The sequence below is a fragment of the Lagenorhynchus albirostris genome, chromosome 8 (genome assembly GCF_949774975.1).
Source record: "Lagenorhynchus albirostris chromosome 8, mLagAlb1.1, whole genome shotgun sequence".
Lineage (NCBI taxonomy): Eukaryota > Metazoa > Chordata > Mammalia > Artiodactyla > Delphinidae > Lagenorhynchus > Lagenorhynchus albirostris.
In genome coordinates, this window is record NC_083102.1 from 48,798,038 (window position 1) to 48,815,767 (window position 17,730).

At 33.1% G+C, this 17,730-nt stretch overlaps 1 protein-coding gene across 2 annotated transcripts in view; it reads left to right on the forward strand.

Moving 5' to 3' along the window:
- The window catches only part of SKAP2 (src kinase associated phosphoprotein 2), a 155,005-nt gene that overhangs the window by 16,650 nt on the left and 120,625 nt on the right, over window positions 1–17,730 (forward strand). For both annotated transcript variants that reach the window (XM_060156968.1, XM_060156969.1), the window contains exon 4: window positions 968–1,075. In XM_060156968.1, coding sequence (XP_060012951.1) covers window positions 968–1,075 — 108 coding nt within the window. The remainder of the gene's footprint in view (window positions 1–967; window positions 1,076–17,730) is intronic.

A 17,730-nucleotide genomic window follows, 5' to 3' on the forward strand; every position in this document is an offset into this window, starting at 1 on the left:
GTAACTGGGATATAGCAAATGTTTGATTCACTCTTTTAAAAAATTATTCTAAATGAGTATATGGAAAAAACCCAAACCACAAGATTTTATTGTGGGGATTAAATGACTTCAAGCCAACCAATCAGCCTAAGATTTGGAAATCATCTAGAAAACTAGCCAAAACACAAGAAAAAATAAAGTAACATATCACTGAATGCAAAATCAAAAGTGTCTAGTTTGTAAATCACCTTGTTTGAATTTAAAAGGTTTATATGAGTTTTAAAGCAGTTTTTCCGTAAAAGATTCCTGCTCTTGAAAACACAACTGAGTATTTTTAATCTATTCTAATATAATCTGTGATTTTTTTAATGAAAACATAAAACGTTCATATGGCTTTGAATTATCAATTTCTCATCATCATTTTTCCAATTATTGAGTAGGTAAATGGAATTAACTTGAATTATTTTCTCTGTTGTGCTTTCCATGCTTTTTTTGGTTGCTGTTATTGTTATTTTGGTTTTGTTTGTTTTGGTTACACACTATGTTTTAACCTGCTTCCACTTTTTTGAATTCCTCTTTGTAGAGACCATCATAATTTTGGAAGTTGTATCCTTTTGTAACAGAAAGAAGCAGTTGTGTACTGACTTTCAAAAATTACTTTAGCTAAGTTACAGCGAATATACATTAAAATAGGATCTGTTTTTATCTAGTTCAAAAATTTTTCTTTGGTTTTCCATGAAAGTGACCGAATTTAATAGTAAAATTTACCTCTTTGACAAAGTAACACTTTTAAAGATGGCTAAATTATAAAAGACTTTTCTCTGATTAGTTTTTGTTTTTTAATAATATTTTTAAGTTTAATTTTTACTTTATATTGGGGCATAGTTGATTTACAATGTTGTGTTAGTTTCAGGTGTACAGCAAAGTGGTTCAGGTATACATACATGTATACATATATCCATTCTTTTTTTCTCTGATTCTTTTATAGGTGATATAGAAGATGGAGAAGAATACGATGACCCTTTTGCTGGGCCTCCAGACACTATTTCATTAGCCTCAGAAAGATATGATAAAGATGATGAGGCCCCCTCTGATGGTATGCGACATTTTCCCATAGAATATACCTCTTGACACTCTAACACAAAACAGTGCAATGTGTAAAGGTGGTGGTCTTGTCAGAAAGCAGATAAACACAGAGGCTTCAGTTAACTTACCTTTACCAGAACCTTTTAAGGAACAGAAGAGCTCTCTCTAGTGGTTTTCCTAAGTATGTAGTTCTTTCTTTTCCTAGGAAATTTTCTTTACTTGAATTTTTAGGAGAGTGCTTGCATCATCGTATGAACATTATCAGTAAGTTTGTTGGTTAATTTGATATTATAAGATTCTTGCTTAATTTTATTGTGCTGCTTAATGACTTGTTGTATTTCATTATTTTATAAATAATGAAGAAGGTTTTTGATCTCTTTTTCCCTGAAAACTTCATACAAAATGAGTTCATAAAATATTAAATTAATTATTCCTACATTGCCTTCTCTCATTGAGACAGGTTTCCATCAAATGCTTCTTTTAATAATACATTTTCATTTTTCTGATTGTCATTTAAAAATATCCTATATTACACAGTAATATTATAGTTTTTTGTATTAATTGAAATGGTAATAAAATTGATTATTTATTTCTTATTAATTTTTAAAAACTTGCCAAAGTTATGAAACTTGTTTTTAGTGTAGCATGTGCTTTCTCTGTTATGCCACCCAGTTGAGTGCATCTGAATTATAGAGACCTATAAGGGTGATATATAGGTACAAATTAAGAATGTGTATTGATAAATTAGCCATGCATATTAATTTGTGGCACTCAAAGCTTCACATAGACATAGAAATGAATAATGCCTTCTACCACTATATGATGATCAAACTGTGCAGTTCCATCTCTAAATACAATTGCTGAATGAAAATATGCTTCCTGCAACAGAGCACTCCACATTTTATGTTATCCAGATTATTCCCTTTGGAAACATAAATTGCTTTTATGAGGTATAAAATTATGTCTACTGCAGAACAGGGATAAGTCAAGTACATGCATAAGTGATAAACATTCTAACCACTGATTCAGAACAACACAAGCTTTTTTTTATATTCAGAACTTTGTACAGTGTGTAGCAACAATAATCATATCCATTTTATGTTGAATTTTACATTTTGGCTAACATTTAATATCTATTTTTAAAAGGAAAGAATTTCTTTCTCTTAGATTGTCTAGTTTTTAAAAAGATGCACATTTTTCTTCAGTCACACTTATTATCTGAAACAGAGCATTACCCCTTCTAACCTGATCTTCAAAAGCATTTCTACTAGAAAATGTTTTATAATCGATGAAGTAATATTTTCAGGCAAAACAATGAATTATTATTTGAGTTGAACTATTTTTCAGACACATTACAATGGTTTGTTTTGCTTCTCTGGAAAACATTGGTAGATAGAAATGAGTATGTTTGTATGTATACATATATAGAGAGTACTTATACTCAGGATAATATATAGATATGGCTACATATTCATAGAATATATATGCTCAGGATTTCTCAAAGTAGCATAGATATTTTGATGTACCAGGAAGCATTATGTGCCATCTCGAAAAAATTACAACCTAAGAAATCCAACAATTAAATATATGTGAGAGCCAGTGATTTGTTAGGAAAAGTGAATTGCTATTGTATTTCATGTAAATAATCCTGTAAATAATCATTTACAGGATTATTGTCTTTTTCTTATGAGTAAATAATTTATTATGTTTGTTTTCATAACCAAATATAAAGAAAATACATTAATAGCATGAAAAAGATTTATTGCTAAAACATTATCAATATTTGAATATTATTTAATAAATTATATTTATGTGTAACATTTAAATTTTTGTTAAATATTGCATTTTCATCAGTGTTTATGTAAGCAATTCTTAGATTGAAAATTTAACTTTTAGTATTATTCATTTTTGGTATATAAATAATGCTGTTTTTGATAATTTTACATTTTCTTCTAAGAATACTCTAAATTAATTTTAAAACTACCACTTGAACTTTTAATTTCCACTCTAAAATATCATCTAGTCATATTAGTTTTTCTTCCTGCAGCTTAATCGTTATATGTGTTCTCTTTCCTTTGCTGAATAAATTTTCCTTCATTGTGTGACCTTAGTCTAATGATATATTAATTATAAAATGATAATGCATTTAACAACAAGTATAACTAAATTAGCACAGGTCACCAAAAGGCCTTTTGTCAAACCAGATTGTTGTTTTGTCCTTTTGACTTTTACCTTATGGTAGGCACTAACAAAATATCTGAACTTTGATGGATTATAAACTACAAACATGATATGTATTTTTCATAATGCTAATGTAATTTTCAAGGTACTATAAAGGTCAAACCTGCACATCTCTGTGTGCATTCTAAGTTTGTCTTTTCCTTTAATATTTCTTTTTCTCTGTTCCTCTGGTTCAAAAGTTCATTCAGTTCCCAAATGGCTACCTAATTTTCCAGTTATTCCCTCAAGCCATATGTGTTTTGGTTTCTTTATGGTTTATTAGGTACTGTAGGAAAGTAGCATAAGTTATATCTTCTAATGAAATTCAAGCACACTTCAGTGATGCTTCGACTTGATTGCTGATAGCAATTAAATCACAGCCAAGGAGAATAATGCATAATCTCACAAGGTCCAGACACCCTATAGAAATTGAAAGGAAATGAAAACAGAAAACAAAAACAAAGTCTTCAAACCCTGCCAGACACGCTGTTTCCAGCCTGCCTTTTTTTTTTTTTATTGGCCAACTGCCTGATTGATAGCAAAATCATAACTTGCTGCATGCTAACAGGCAGAGTTCACTTGTAGGTTATTGTGAACTGATAAAGGGTTAGATGGAGTTTTGATTTTCGCATTGGACCTTGGTACACCAGATTAATGGAATTTCAATGAGTGACTAGAGTAGCCACAGCTTTGTCAGAGAAACAGATGGATATTCTATAGTCATGTCTACTCATTAATACTAGTTGCCTGAAAGGTGTGCTGCTTTTCTATACAAAAGAGTTGATATAATTGATTTTTGAATAATGCATTGAAAACAAAGTACCTTATTGATGACTAGAATTGTAACGTAGATGGTGACAGATTTTTGTAATGCTTGTAGCTTAAAAATATTGTACTTTGTAATTTTTTCTCGTCTCTCTTTGGAAACACTTTTTTGTTTTTATTTTTTGAGGGAAAATACATTTTATAAATGATTGTATGACTGCTGTTAGTTTCATTGTGATTTGGTAATATTTATAAAAATTAGATTTAATAGAAATTTCATTTTATTAGCTTTGTGCTTTTATTTTTTTCTGAAAAACTTAAAACAAATCATAATGGTTTCTAGACTATTGTAGATCACTGTTAGAAGTTTTATGCTATTGTATGGCTGGATATATTGAAGTGTTAGTAGAAATGGTGCATGTCAGTAATCAGATAAAATTAGAGATAATGAAACTCAAAACCTTAAAGAATATCCCTTGTCATACATGTTAGAATGTTTGTTTAGGCACTAAGATGGTAGATGCAGGGTAGCTTTTAGATACAATATAACGATTTGGGTTTCCATTTTTCTATTTTGAAATCATTTTTCATTCATTTTCATTATTTGTAAAAGCAAGCATCTAACCGTGTAGCATTGTGGAAAGTCCCTAAGGTAAGGTGAAAGGATTCAGTGAGCTAGAAGACGTATATTGGCTCTGCCCATCGATGATAGGTTGAAGGATCACAGTAGACATTTGTTACAAATCTGATTCAGTCCTAGACCATAATCACTTTGTGGATAAGAATCTGGAACCTCTAGGGCGTGAATATAGGAAGACTAAAATGAAGCTAAAGATACAAAACAGTCATTTATTGTCCTGGTATCTTCTTAACTAAAAATTCCCAAGTAATATAGGTTACTAAAAACTGTGAGCATTACAGAACATAGGTTTGTATGAAAAAATACTGGTTTATGTATGGAACTATTTTTAAAGTTTGAGATTAAGAAAAAAAGCTATGCTCTTTTGATCATAATTTATAATAGTAGATGATGTTTTCTTCTTTTTTGGTATTCGTTTTCTTTAAGGAATACAATTTATGAAAACTTGAACTTATAAAACATGTAAATCACTTATTCCAAAGGATTACTTTAAGGATTATCTCCATGATGCCTATAAATAATGAACTCTTATAATGCATCTACAACAAGCTTAGATATAAATCCATCCATGTGCATAAATATAAATTTAATGGATAAATTTTTACACATTACACATTTTTTTAACAACTTTATTGGGTATAATTGCTTTACAATGGTGTGTTAGTTTCTGCTTTATGATAGACACCGACTTTTGAGGAAGATTTTTTTGTGCATAAAGTTAGGTGTAGCACTAATCAGTTCTAGTAAAAGCCAAGCAATAGATGTTTTACTTTTCTCTGGGCTCCAGTAAAATGTGAAATAATATTTAAAACCAGGAAAAACAAGGTTCTTTCAATTACTTCCCATTTAGGGTAACCAACTATAGTATCATGTGGTTTTTGATAATAAAAATCATATTTTTGCATTTTATTCTGAGAATTTAGATTAGTTTGCAACTTACACATATCTTTGTATACATAATATATTGTTGCACTTGTGTGGGTTTTTTTTTTTTAACTTTTTTTTGGGTTCCTTTAAGCTAGCTTGTGTTATAGCAGTATCAGAACAATGATTATTTTAGTCCTTCTGTAATGTGTATAGCCTAGCTTCAGGTACTTTGGTAGACGTGAGAGGTTATAGTTTGGAGAAATGATAAAAAAGTAGAAAACATGTTTTTACACTCAAGATATATATTGTGTGATTGGAGATATAAAGTATACACAGATGTAAAATATTTTTATGATTACAAAGGCATATATGAATAAAATAAAAACACATAGTCATTGAGAATCATCTTTTTGATTTTTATGCCATTGAGTGGGAAAATGCATCACTATAAAACAAAGTGGGCAAATAAGACTATAACAAAATGGGCTAGATAAGAAATATTGCAAAGGTAATAAAACTCAAATTATGAAAAATAATGCATTTTTAATACAGTAAATTAGCAGTTATTTACACAATTCATGAAGAAAGGAACAAGGTACCTTGGCAAGGTAATGGGGAATTCAAAGATGAAGAAAAAAAATTCCTGTTTTCAAGAGACTTGTAATCCAGTTGGAAAGAGAAGATAGCCACCTATCAGCAATCTAAGTTCTAACAAGGCAGATTCCGAAAATAGTAACTAGTATGTGTTAAAATATTGAATTGATTTGGCCTGTACCAAGGCAAATAATTGGTATCATTGATTTTCTTCCCTTATTTGTTGACTCAGTCAGTCATATGTTTTGGCATCATGTTGAATAAACCAAAACATAAACTTTATGCCTACGTTCTGAGAGGTTGTAGAGTAAATTGTAAATGGAGGGCCTTTTTTTTTAAAAGTGAGTTTTGCATGGTTCCTGAAGTTTGCTAGAGAGAAAGTGGGAAAATCTGCTGAAAAGAACATTTAGAGTAGAAGTCCAAAAACCAGGTTTTCATACTGATTGGTAATCATTTTGTTGTCAAGGTCAAGTCACTTAGCCTCTCTGGATTTTCACTTTCTGATTTGTGAAATGAAGAGTTTGGACCAGGTGATTGATTAGAAGTTCCCTAGATCTCCAAATGCTTGTGTCCACATTTCAGAATTAGTAAATTTAATGGTGGCACAGAGGTGATTTGCCTGGAGAAGGTAATAACCAGAGGTGATGTTGAATAGGAAGGAGCGCAGTGGGTCTTAGAGGTAAGCAAATGAGGGACAGTGAGAGCTGAATACCAAGTTAAGGAGTTTACCTTTGATCTGGTAGTCATTAAGAGATCCCTGAAGCAATAGACTGATGTGATGAGTGCATATTTGAGGGAGATGGTCCTGGCAGTTAATTGTTGGATGAGTCAAGGCAAAGAGACCATCTAGTGGAGGCAGCAAGCTAAGTGTCTGGCTACATTATTCTGAATCTTGACAGCCTCTCTGTGCGGTAGATATCATCACTATTTGACAACAGAGGAAATTCAGGGATAGAGAGGTCAAATGAAGGTCATATAAGTGGCAGAACTGAAATTTGAATTCATGTCTGTCTGACTCCAAGGACCCGGCTCTGCTCTCAAAACCACTGTATTTTGCCTCTTCCCCAGCTAAGATACTGTTGCTTTTGGTTCAGAGGGTGTTGAGAAGAGCCAGGGTTAGAGTAGTAGACACTGCACTGAAAAGGAAGGGATTCTTTTAGCCCCTTCCTACCCAAAGTATGGACTGCAGACCAACTGCAACAGTGTCACCTGGGAGCTTGTTCAAAATGCTAAATCTCTGTCCCCACCCGTACCTACTGAATCTGAATTAGCATTTAAACAAGATCCCTATGTACACATTAAAGTTTGAGAAGCTCTGTTCTAATTGTGTTTATTACCTTGGGCTTTGTGGCTGAAAAGAAGGGTGAGCCATTGCACTTGGGCTGAATACGCAGATGTGGACTAGGCATAGCGCTAAGCAGTCCTTTGAAGTAGGTAAAAAGATTCTTTACTTCCTGCACTCTTCTGTGGTCCCTCAGCACACTGCACAGGGCCCCTTCCCGACACTACTGTCTGTCGGTAGTTGTCCCATTTTTGAATCTGTTTCCCCCCTCAAATCAAATTCTCAGTTAAGTACATTGGAAAGGCTTTGATAAATTACCCCTAGGAAAGTTTGCATGTTAATAGAGGAATACCTTAACCCAAGGGAGGTCAAGTCCCACTCACAGATCTTTAGGTATCAGCACTGGGCCAATGGTAAAGATATTTTTGGCTGTTGCAGAACACTGTATCTTATAAAATTTAGGCACGTAACAGACTTATCTTTCTTGCTATATATATTTGGATTTGGCCTCTGGTCTTTGTTTGGAGAAGTCACAATGTATAGCTTCCTGTTTTCAGTTGTGTGTCCTGTTTGCAACTGCACCAAAGTGTGAATTAAGAGTTTAAACGTTGAAAAGCAAAGGTTAAGACCATAGACTGACCCACTTGATTTTCGAGGAAGGCTTGCTAGCCTGGCACATGGTTCTGCAGAGAGCTCCCTTCCTCTGAGACAAATTCCTTAGAAGTGACTGTGCTGGTGCTTGAGGTAGCATCTTAGGAAGGAAAGGGGATTGAACCATCTTTAAGTAATATTTATTGAGAAATATGTCTGACACTGAACCAGATTCTTTCATCTACATTATTTCCTTTAATTGACTCAGAACTACCAGGGAGACATTTTCCCTATTTTGCTGATGTGGAAACTGAGACTCAAAAAGTTGACTATCATATCCAACTTAGAAGTAGCAAACTTCAACTCCTTTGATCCTTCTATGCCATGCTACTTAAAAAATTAGACTAGTTTTTTTCCTACTTACAAGAGACATGCATCTGGTTAAAAATAAAAATGATCGGAAGGGTATACAATAAAACGTAAAAGCCTCCTTTTCCACCCCGCCCTAACCCCAGAGGCAGCCACTTGTTACAGTTTCTTCTCTAGCTACTATAGTAACTTTGGGCACACTACTTCTAGTTCTTGTCTGATCAACCTTGAACAGAATCTGTTGACTCCCTCTATGATGGATGATTCTGCCCACCTCCTTTCCCACTTCTGCCTCCCGATTTTTTATTATTTTATTTTTACTTCTTTTTGTGTTTGCTTTTGACTTAAATAATGTTCTTCTTATCTTGTAATGCACCAACCTCAGAAGGTGGCTATTGACTCTTTGTTATTAAGTATGCGGAAAGTAGTGCACCCAGCTTTCCTTCCATCTCTCTTTCCACTCTTAAATTCCAAATTTGTTCATTAAATTATTTTTGCATTGTTAAGATCTATAATATTTACGTTTGATTCTCTAACTCTAAGCTGACTGTCCTTTGTGTACAAGTTGCGTTTTAATCATTGGTCCTTTTCCTTCATGTTATTGGTTTCCCTCAAAGGTCTGGACAGCCTTGGCTATTGATTCCTGTTCATGAGCATAGTGTAGGTAATTTGTGAGGGGTTCCTTTGCTTTTGCGTGTCTATATCCTGAAAGCCATTTCCTTTGAATGGGAGGTCTGATTGGGTGTTGTGAGTAAAGTGGGCAAGGCTTGCTTGGAGGCAGCCTGCCTACGTGTTAGTGAGGAGCACAGAGGCAGACTGGGACCCTCAGTTGTCAAAAGAAGTAGGACATTACTGAGGCAGAAGTTGAATGCTTTTATTTCATTTCTAGTTACAGGTTTTTAACCCCTTTCCTCCTTTTTTTGGTACAGAATTGGGGGTAAGATTAAAGCAATTCCTTTATTAAACCTTCTAAAATTATGGCTCTTGAGAACACATGCACTTATGAGTTAAAGAGGATGACTTTGATTTTATAGAGTCCATCAGCAGTTTGGGGGTAGAGTCTAGGATTCTTATTCTATTTTTAAAAATGAGCTTTATTGAGATGTAAATAATATAACCATAGAATTTACCCATTTAAAATATACAATTCAGTAGTTTTTAATATATTCACAGAGTTGTACAAGCATCACCCCGATTAATTTTAGAATATTTTCATTGCCACAAAAAAGAAACCCTGTACTATGAACAGTCACTCCCCATTTTCCCCAAATCTAGGCCCCCCTCCCCACCTCATGGGCCTAGGCAGCCACAAATCTACTTTCTTTCTGTATAGATTTGCCTAGTCTGGACATTTCATGTAAATGGAATCACACAATATGTGGCCTTTTGTGTCTGGCTTCTTTTACTTAGCATAGCGTTTTCAAGGTTCATTCGTGTTGCAGCACACAGCAGTACTGCATTCCCAATAATGCTTCACTTGTATGGGTATGCCACATTTTGTTTGTCCATTCATCAGTTGATGATTTAAAACTATATATATTTATTTATTTATTTGGTTGTGCCAGGTCTTAGTTGCGGCAGGAGGGCTCCTTAGTTGTGGCATGCATGTGGGATCTAGTTCATTGACCAAGGATCGAACCCACGCCCCCTGCATTGGGAGCACAGAGGCTTAACCATTGCGCCACGAGGGAAGTCCCTAGTTGATGATTTTTTGAGTTGTTTCTTCTTCTTAGCTATTATTAATAATGCCACAGTGAACATGTATGTACAAGTTTTTGTGTATGTCTTCATTTCTTCTAACTATATACTGTACCTTGGAGTAGAACTGCTGGCTCCTACGTTAACTCTAAGTTTACCTTTTTGAGAAATTGTCAAACTATTTTCCAAAGTGCCATATACCATTTTATGTCCTCACCAGCAATGTGTGAAGGTTTCCACTTATCCACATCCTCTTCAACACTTGTTATTGTCTGTCTTTATTTTAGCCATCCTAAGGGGTGTTCAGTGGTATCTCATTGTGGTTTTGATTTGCATTTCTCTAATGACTAATGATGTTGATCATCTTTTCTTTTGTATGTCTTCTTTGGAGTAGGCCTAGTCAAATCATTTTTCCATATTTCAATTGGGCTGTCTTTTTATTGTTAAGTTCTAAGAGAACTCTAGCTACCAGTCTCTTATGAGATATATGATTTGTAAATATTTTCTCCAGTTCTGTAAGAACTTAAGTTCTTACACCTTAAGGTGTAAGTTCTTAAGGTGTTCTTAACTTGAGGCTAAGTCATTTCTCAAAATACTGAGTTCTTTAAAGAATTGTGAGATTAATATACTAATTAAAACAGGGACATATCCTAGCCTACCTTTAATGTTATTGTTGCTTAGTGGATACTTTAGAAACTGTGCAGATGGCAAAAAGTAATTTTCTTGCTGTGCTTTATTCAGCTCAGTGAACTCTCGAATTCTATAGCCTTTAACATGATTTAAAAAAGAATTCTTGCTTTGTGTTGTTGCAGAAGATATCAGTCCCCTCATTTAGCAATATCATCTATGCCTTTTGAAATGTAAATGCAGTAAGGTTTGCTGCATTACACATATAAATGAATAATCATATGGCTCTTCTTTCACATCAGTTTTACTTTAACAAATTATTTCAGAGAACATACAGTCCACGTAAATTATTTTGTTGATATTCTGACTTTTTCGGGCTGGATTTTGTCAGTGTATAGTTATGGTGGTGGGATCTAAGGGGTGCTGGGGTGATCATCTCAGAAAAATGGTCACTATTTTTAGCTTTCAAAAAAGAAGTTGGTTTGTTTCTTTGAATTTGTTTCTTCTCCTTTGTGAGGACGTGTGTGTGTGTGTGTGTGTGTGTGTGTGTTTTGTGTTGTTTTTCTTCCTATATGTCAGTCACTAAACCTAGTAGTCTTGCCAGATCAGGGAACTGAGACATAAGGGAGCAACGTGAATTATCTAAGCAGTGCTACTCATTGTGTAGTCTGCAGACTGATCTGAGTCTGTGATCTGTTTGCTACTGGTCTGCAACAATATAAGTACAGAAAATGAGATTAAGCACTTAGAAATGTTTATAGCATTTTGACATTCCTGCATTATCCAAATACGTGATCATTATTTTTTCTAGTAATTCATATTATATATAAAATACATACATATATACCTATATGTATATACATATTTTTAACCAAAGTATTAATTTGTGATGTTGTGATGTCTTGTGGGGGAAACTGGTCCTTTATCACAGTTAGAAGAATTGATCTAGGGTCAGAGAGAGAATTAATTACAGTAGTCTCAGTATCTTCATCTCCCATCCTTCTGATTTTTGGTTATTTTTTGGAAATCTTATATCTTTCTTATATCATATATCTTTCTGTATATCTTCATCCATAGTCACAGTCATGTTTTAGTTTATATATTAGGTCTATTTTCACTATTGAGGAAATTTTAGGGATTCTAATTTCATTTTTCTTGAAATACTTTCAAGTTCCAATGTCATAATGAGATATTTAAATATATTTTATATGAAAGTTCTGAGAGCAGTCTCCAAGTTTGGCTGTCATTGAAGCAAAGATGCTGCCTCGAAGCTTTTCATTTGGAATATCTAGAGAAAATGTTAATGTAATTTGGATACCGTCTAGTTATTTTCCATGCGTAAAAAGCAGAAAAAGATAGTGTAATATTTAAAGACTCTCAGAAAAGTAATTTCATCTCAGAGATGTGCTTTGGTGTCAATTTGTTTAAATGTCTTCAAAAGCTCCTCCTCACTTTCTAATACCACCTGTAAGCCATGCTATTTTGAACATGCCCATCACTTTTTTTTTAAAAGGAAGTTAAATAAAAAATAATATTTTAATATCAAAAAATAGTAAAATGTCTTACCATGGGGAAAAAATACGCATATATTTCTTTCATTGAATAGGACTTGTTTTGGTATTGGTGTCCTGGGCCCTATGTTCTGGGATAAATGTATGCCATAAACTTCTAATATGTTTACAATAGGATTTCTTTATAAAAGAAAATGTGTCTTTTAGGAGGTGAAGAATTGATTTTTTTAAATATAAGTAGTGAGAGAGGGTAACAATGTTGTATGCTTTAGGCAGAGTGCTACATGGAATAAAAGTTTAATTCAACAAATTTTACAGTTTATTTTGTTAGACTGGGGTATTAATAAGACAAGTCACTGCTTTTAAGATGAGCAGAGGAAAGAGAGTTGACCAACTTACTGCTACTTTGGGTCATCAATTGTCATATTTAACAGAGGTAATAATGGGTAAAGCAAGTAGGTAATGGATTAAGCAAGTAGAGATAAGAGCTGTGAGGAATGTCTCAGAAGACAAATAAAAATTTGGTTTGCTGTGGGAGGGGAGCTGAAGTGGGGAAGAGAGACAGGGATGGGCACCCTTCTGGGGAGCACATGCATAAGAAGGACCTGACTAGAGGCTTGTTGGTCACCTTGACAGTGGAGGCAAGGGACAAGGGAGAGTAAGTACCCAGAGGGGATATGGGGAAGGACCAACAGTAGATTTCACCATGAGACCTAAGGTGAACCCTGACATTTAGATTCTTTTCTCAAGGATGTGAGGCCATCTATAAAGAGGACAAGAAACATTAAGTCTGTTGAGCTTGAAGGAGTATTGAGAAGTTTAGTCAAAGAAATTTAAGAGGGAGTGTGAGATATGGGATAGAGATATGGAGAATCATTGATTTATTTGCCTAAACATGTTGAATGTCATGAGAATGATAAGACTTGCCAGAGATTGTAGAAAGAGATAGATTAGGAGGTTCAGAATAGAGACATCTGCCCCAAGTTTCCTCACACGTAAACCAGGAAAATTGTTGCTTTTGCTTCTAAACATATGATCTTAATTTACAGAATTTTAGAAGCCATTAATTACTTTCATTCCTTAATGTGATTATATACATACGGGGATACATTTTATCTTGAGTTTTCTTCAGCATTCATTTGAATCCTGGTATGTTCTTAGGCTTTTCTTTTCTCTTTGTTTTTACTGTCTAATCATATTTCTCCTTGTAATTAAGGAATCATATTTATTAACTGTGTTTTGCCCTGGCAGTCTAACCAATATTAAGCATTAGTCAAGGCAGACGGGATATACTTCTGGTATCCGAAAACTAAATTTTGAAGGGCTTTAAAGAGGATAAAATTTGTACTTCATCATATCAAGGATCAAATTGTATTGTGGTTAAGTGCACAGACTATGGTATTACATGTACCTGGGTTCAATCCTCGTTTGACATTTTGACTTTAGAAAAATTATTTTCTCTCTAAGCCTTAGTTTCTGGGTTTATAAAAATAGGGATAATTGTAGTATCTCATAGGATTATTGTAAGGATTAGTGCCTGGCACATAGGACTTGCCCATTGTTAGCTCTTGGCTATTGTAATGTCACAAGATGACCAAGTGATTAGATGAATAACTTTGTTTTAGTATATATTTTCTCTGGAATTTTTTCTTGTTTTTCTTTTCCATTATAGTTTATTATAAGATACTGATATAGTTCCCTGTGCTATACAGTAGGGCCTTGTTGTTTATCTATTTTATGTATAGTAGTTTGTATCTTCAAGTCCCAAACTTTTAAGAATACTTGCTAGTGGATCCTATTTTGTAAATGGATGAATTCTTTTTTGTGACAGTCATTCCCTGTTTTTAAAATCAGGTTGTTAAATATTTGATTTTTTCCAAAGAAATAAACCTGTATCATATATCTACATGTTTCATAATTGAGTACAATTAAAGTCTTAATATTGCTGTCTTGAACTATGTCAACTGGAATTCTGATACTGGTATTTGCAAAGTTATCTTTTGGGTGATAAAAATATATGAAATAAAAGTTAGTGTTTTTATTATATGTAAAATATTTGGATTTTATTTACTAGTAGCTTCTTTAGTTTAAAAAATTTCCCCAATAAATTTTGTCCTGCTCTGTTTTACTATCCACTGAGCTTTTATAAGGTATCTCTCATCATTTTTTTTCTGTTGACATTTTTTTGACTAACATAGAAATACATTTTAATGTATTTTTATGAATCTTTATGGATACTGGAACCTATTGACCTGTGTGAATACAGACACTTCTGTGAACTAGCTGTTCTCCTCTGAGGCTTTAAAAACATTGCTGGTCTGTTATTTCGTTCAGAACTATGAAGGTTTAACAGCTATTTATCCCAAAATTACAGTGAGGGAATGTGTCCTAAGAAGTTGAAATGCTGATGTACATTTTAAGTTTTATAACAGTATTTCAAACAAGCTATTGGAAGTATACAAACACAAGTTTAGTTAGATGAGGAAAAGTGAGTTAGGTATAGTTTAGATAGGGCATATCCTCTGTGATTAATTTTTCTATCACTGTGGCTGTCAGTGCCCACAACAGGGATTCAGATAGTGCACTGAGCAGCTCATGTTAGCAGTTCATTTCCTAGCCTTCTGCAATATGCTAGAAAATGTATTAGAAAAGGTTTCGGTGAACATCGATCAAATTAGTGTGTACCTGCGATTTGACCAGTCCTTTTCTAGAAGCCTTGTAAATTCAGTCCTTGCTTTTATACTAACAAACTGATTAACCAAAAAACATCTTTGCTTTATCAGATTTATTTACTAATGAAATGTAATTGATCTGTTGCTGATTGGGTTATGAGACTAAATCCAAAGGCCATCTATCTATCAGTGTAACTGCTAATATATTAAATGAATCAACACATATTTATATTGTAAAATTGTATATTCTTAGGATTTAAAAATATCAATACTCTTAATTTTTTACCTTTACTATTTTAATATTCTTATTTTCTTACTAATTTTCTGACCTACTCAAGCTAGAGTAACACAAAGCAGCTGTATATATTCATAGGTGATGATAGGCCAAGGAAAGATGGTAATAAAAAAACAAAAAAGCTCCCTCAGCATAAGCTTTGCCAGACGTTACTAAGTGTATAACTGTCTTACATTTCAAAAGTATGACTTAACTGATATTGAATTTCTCATAATTGCATAAATTGACAATGTGTATTATCTTTTCCCTATCATGATTTGACTTTGAACATGTCTTGAGATGTTACTGTTTCTTTAGCATTCTTTAGATATCACAAGTGGGAAGTACTTTCTTTGTGTGTGTCCAAAAATATAAGTGAAATAATTTTTTATAAAACATGTACGTCAATTGTTTAGTCATGAGACCATTATATGTAACCATTATCTATACATAATTCTCTTTTTGGAAAACATAAAGAATTTTAACAAATGTCATTGTTGAATGTAACACAAAATAAAAAATAGGAAAAAATAGCTTTATTTTTCACAACAAACCTATAACTAAAATACTTTAGTATTTGTTGTCTGTGGATAAAGTTATCGGTGTACTTTGCTAGGGCCTATGATGAAAAGCTGAGATTATCTTTTACTTTTTACTATATATAAGTTTATCATTCCCAACTAAGATTGGGACTGTTTAAACCTTTGGCAGTTCACTGGTATGGGGTATTTAGAATCCGTTATTAGGCTATGATAGGAAGGATGTGGTGAGTTGGTGGTAATTGATTTATCCCCATCGTACTGAACCTCCCGCTCTTCTTCCACTTTGTCCTCCCTTGGGCAATAATCACAGTGTCGAACTGCCAATCTGTAGACTTAATTTCTTCCAGCAGTACCATCTGGCTCCTTGGCACCAGAAGTTATATTGGTTCTTTGTGGTTGCTGCTGAATTTGTCATATTGTTAGACAGCTGATGGGATGCTTCTTGCTATTTGATCCTAATTTTCTTTTAACTAATTATTGATTTTTATTTAGAGACTCTCCTTTAGCCATTTCTTAAAGCATGCAAGAATTTTATTGTGAAAAGAATAGAATGCACCTAAACAAATACTGTGTGTAAGCCTTGAGCTTCTCCTCTCTGTATTGTGTTCTGTCTAGTTCTTCAGTGGCCCTCCCTTTCAAGAGAGATTAATTTAAAGTTAATTGTAGAGGTTTTCTGTTTCATTCAAAGCCTTGTATCTCTGGGTAAAAGTTACTTGAATGTATATTTAAAATCCTGTTATGACTGCCAGCGTTTTCCAATAATGAATATTTAGAAATCCCTATCAGTGGCACAAATAACCTTCTAACCTCCAGCAATACTTTATCCCCTTGTTAAAAAAAGTGGCCATTTGTGTATATCTTGTGGGTTTTTATTGGTAGGTGAGGTGGTTTTACTGTCATCCGTAATAACATCCATAAACGGTTTTAAAAAATAGTTAATAAAAGCACATCTGAGTTTCAGTAATTTAAAAAAATTGCCTAAGCACAGAGTTATATACACTGAAACATTTTTTTTTCATATTACATAGTAAACTAGACATTTTTGATGAAGGCAAAGAATTATCTGACCTATTTGTTTTCTGATGTAAAGATCATAAACAAAAATAAATTATTACTGAAACTCTCAAAGAATCTGCATGTAAAGCAGTTCATTTTGACAAATATTTACTATATCATATTAGATCACATTCATTTTTAATGACACAAGATACATCTTTCAGAATGTTTTTAGAGGTGTCCATTCATATAAAAGTGTTTCTACTGAGTCGAAACTTTTAATTAGATGTTACATAATCTATGTTGGTTATAATAATTACAGAATGCTATATGTTAGAAATATTTACTTCAAATTCTTATTGTTGCTGGTATGCGGGTGTTTAAAGTTCTTAAATAGTGATTCAGCTGGGATTATTTTAATACCACTATAGGGGAAGTCTACTAACTGAAAACTGAACTTTGTAGAACATTTTCATTTTATGTTAGATAAAATATACAGCTAAATTGCTGTAATTTGGTCATGTGGTGATGTTAAATCCAGTTGTTTATAATTGTTTTAGTTTAAAATATATAGAGAAAAGGAGCAATAAATGTCACTCTGTAAGAAGAACTAAATCAGTTGTCAGTGAAATGATTCATGTGTTAACTGGGATAGTTAACATGCATCTTATTCTACTGTCTAGCAGGAGGAGGTGGGCTATAGAAAAATGAATGCTTCACTAAATAATTTACAACAATTATATCAAATTTTAATAACTTCAGCTAAGAAGGCATATATATGATTCATGTTCTCACTATCACCTACATTAGAGATTAATTGTGCTTTCTTCAAACAGAAATGTACTCTTATAAATGTTTTTAATTGGTAAATCATGATCAGTTTTATCTTTATAGAGTAGCATTATTTGATCAGTTTTTAGCTATAAGTTCATATGAAGCTAAAATATTACAGCTAATCTGTTGTCACAAATGCCAGCTCATTAGAATTTGCCCCTAATATCAAAAAATGCCCTGAAT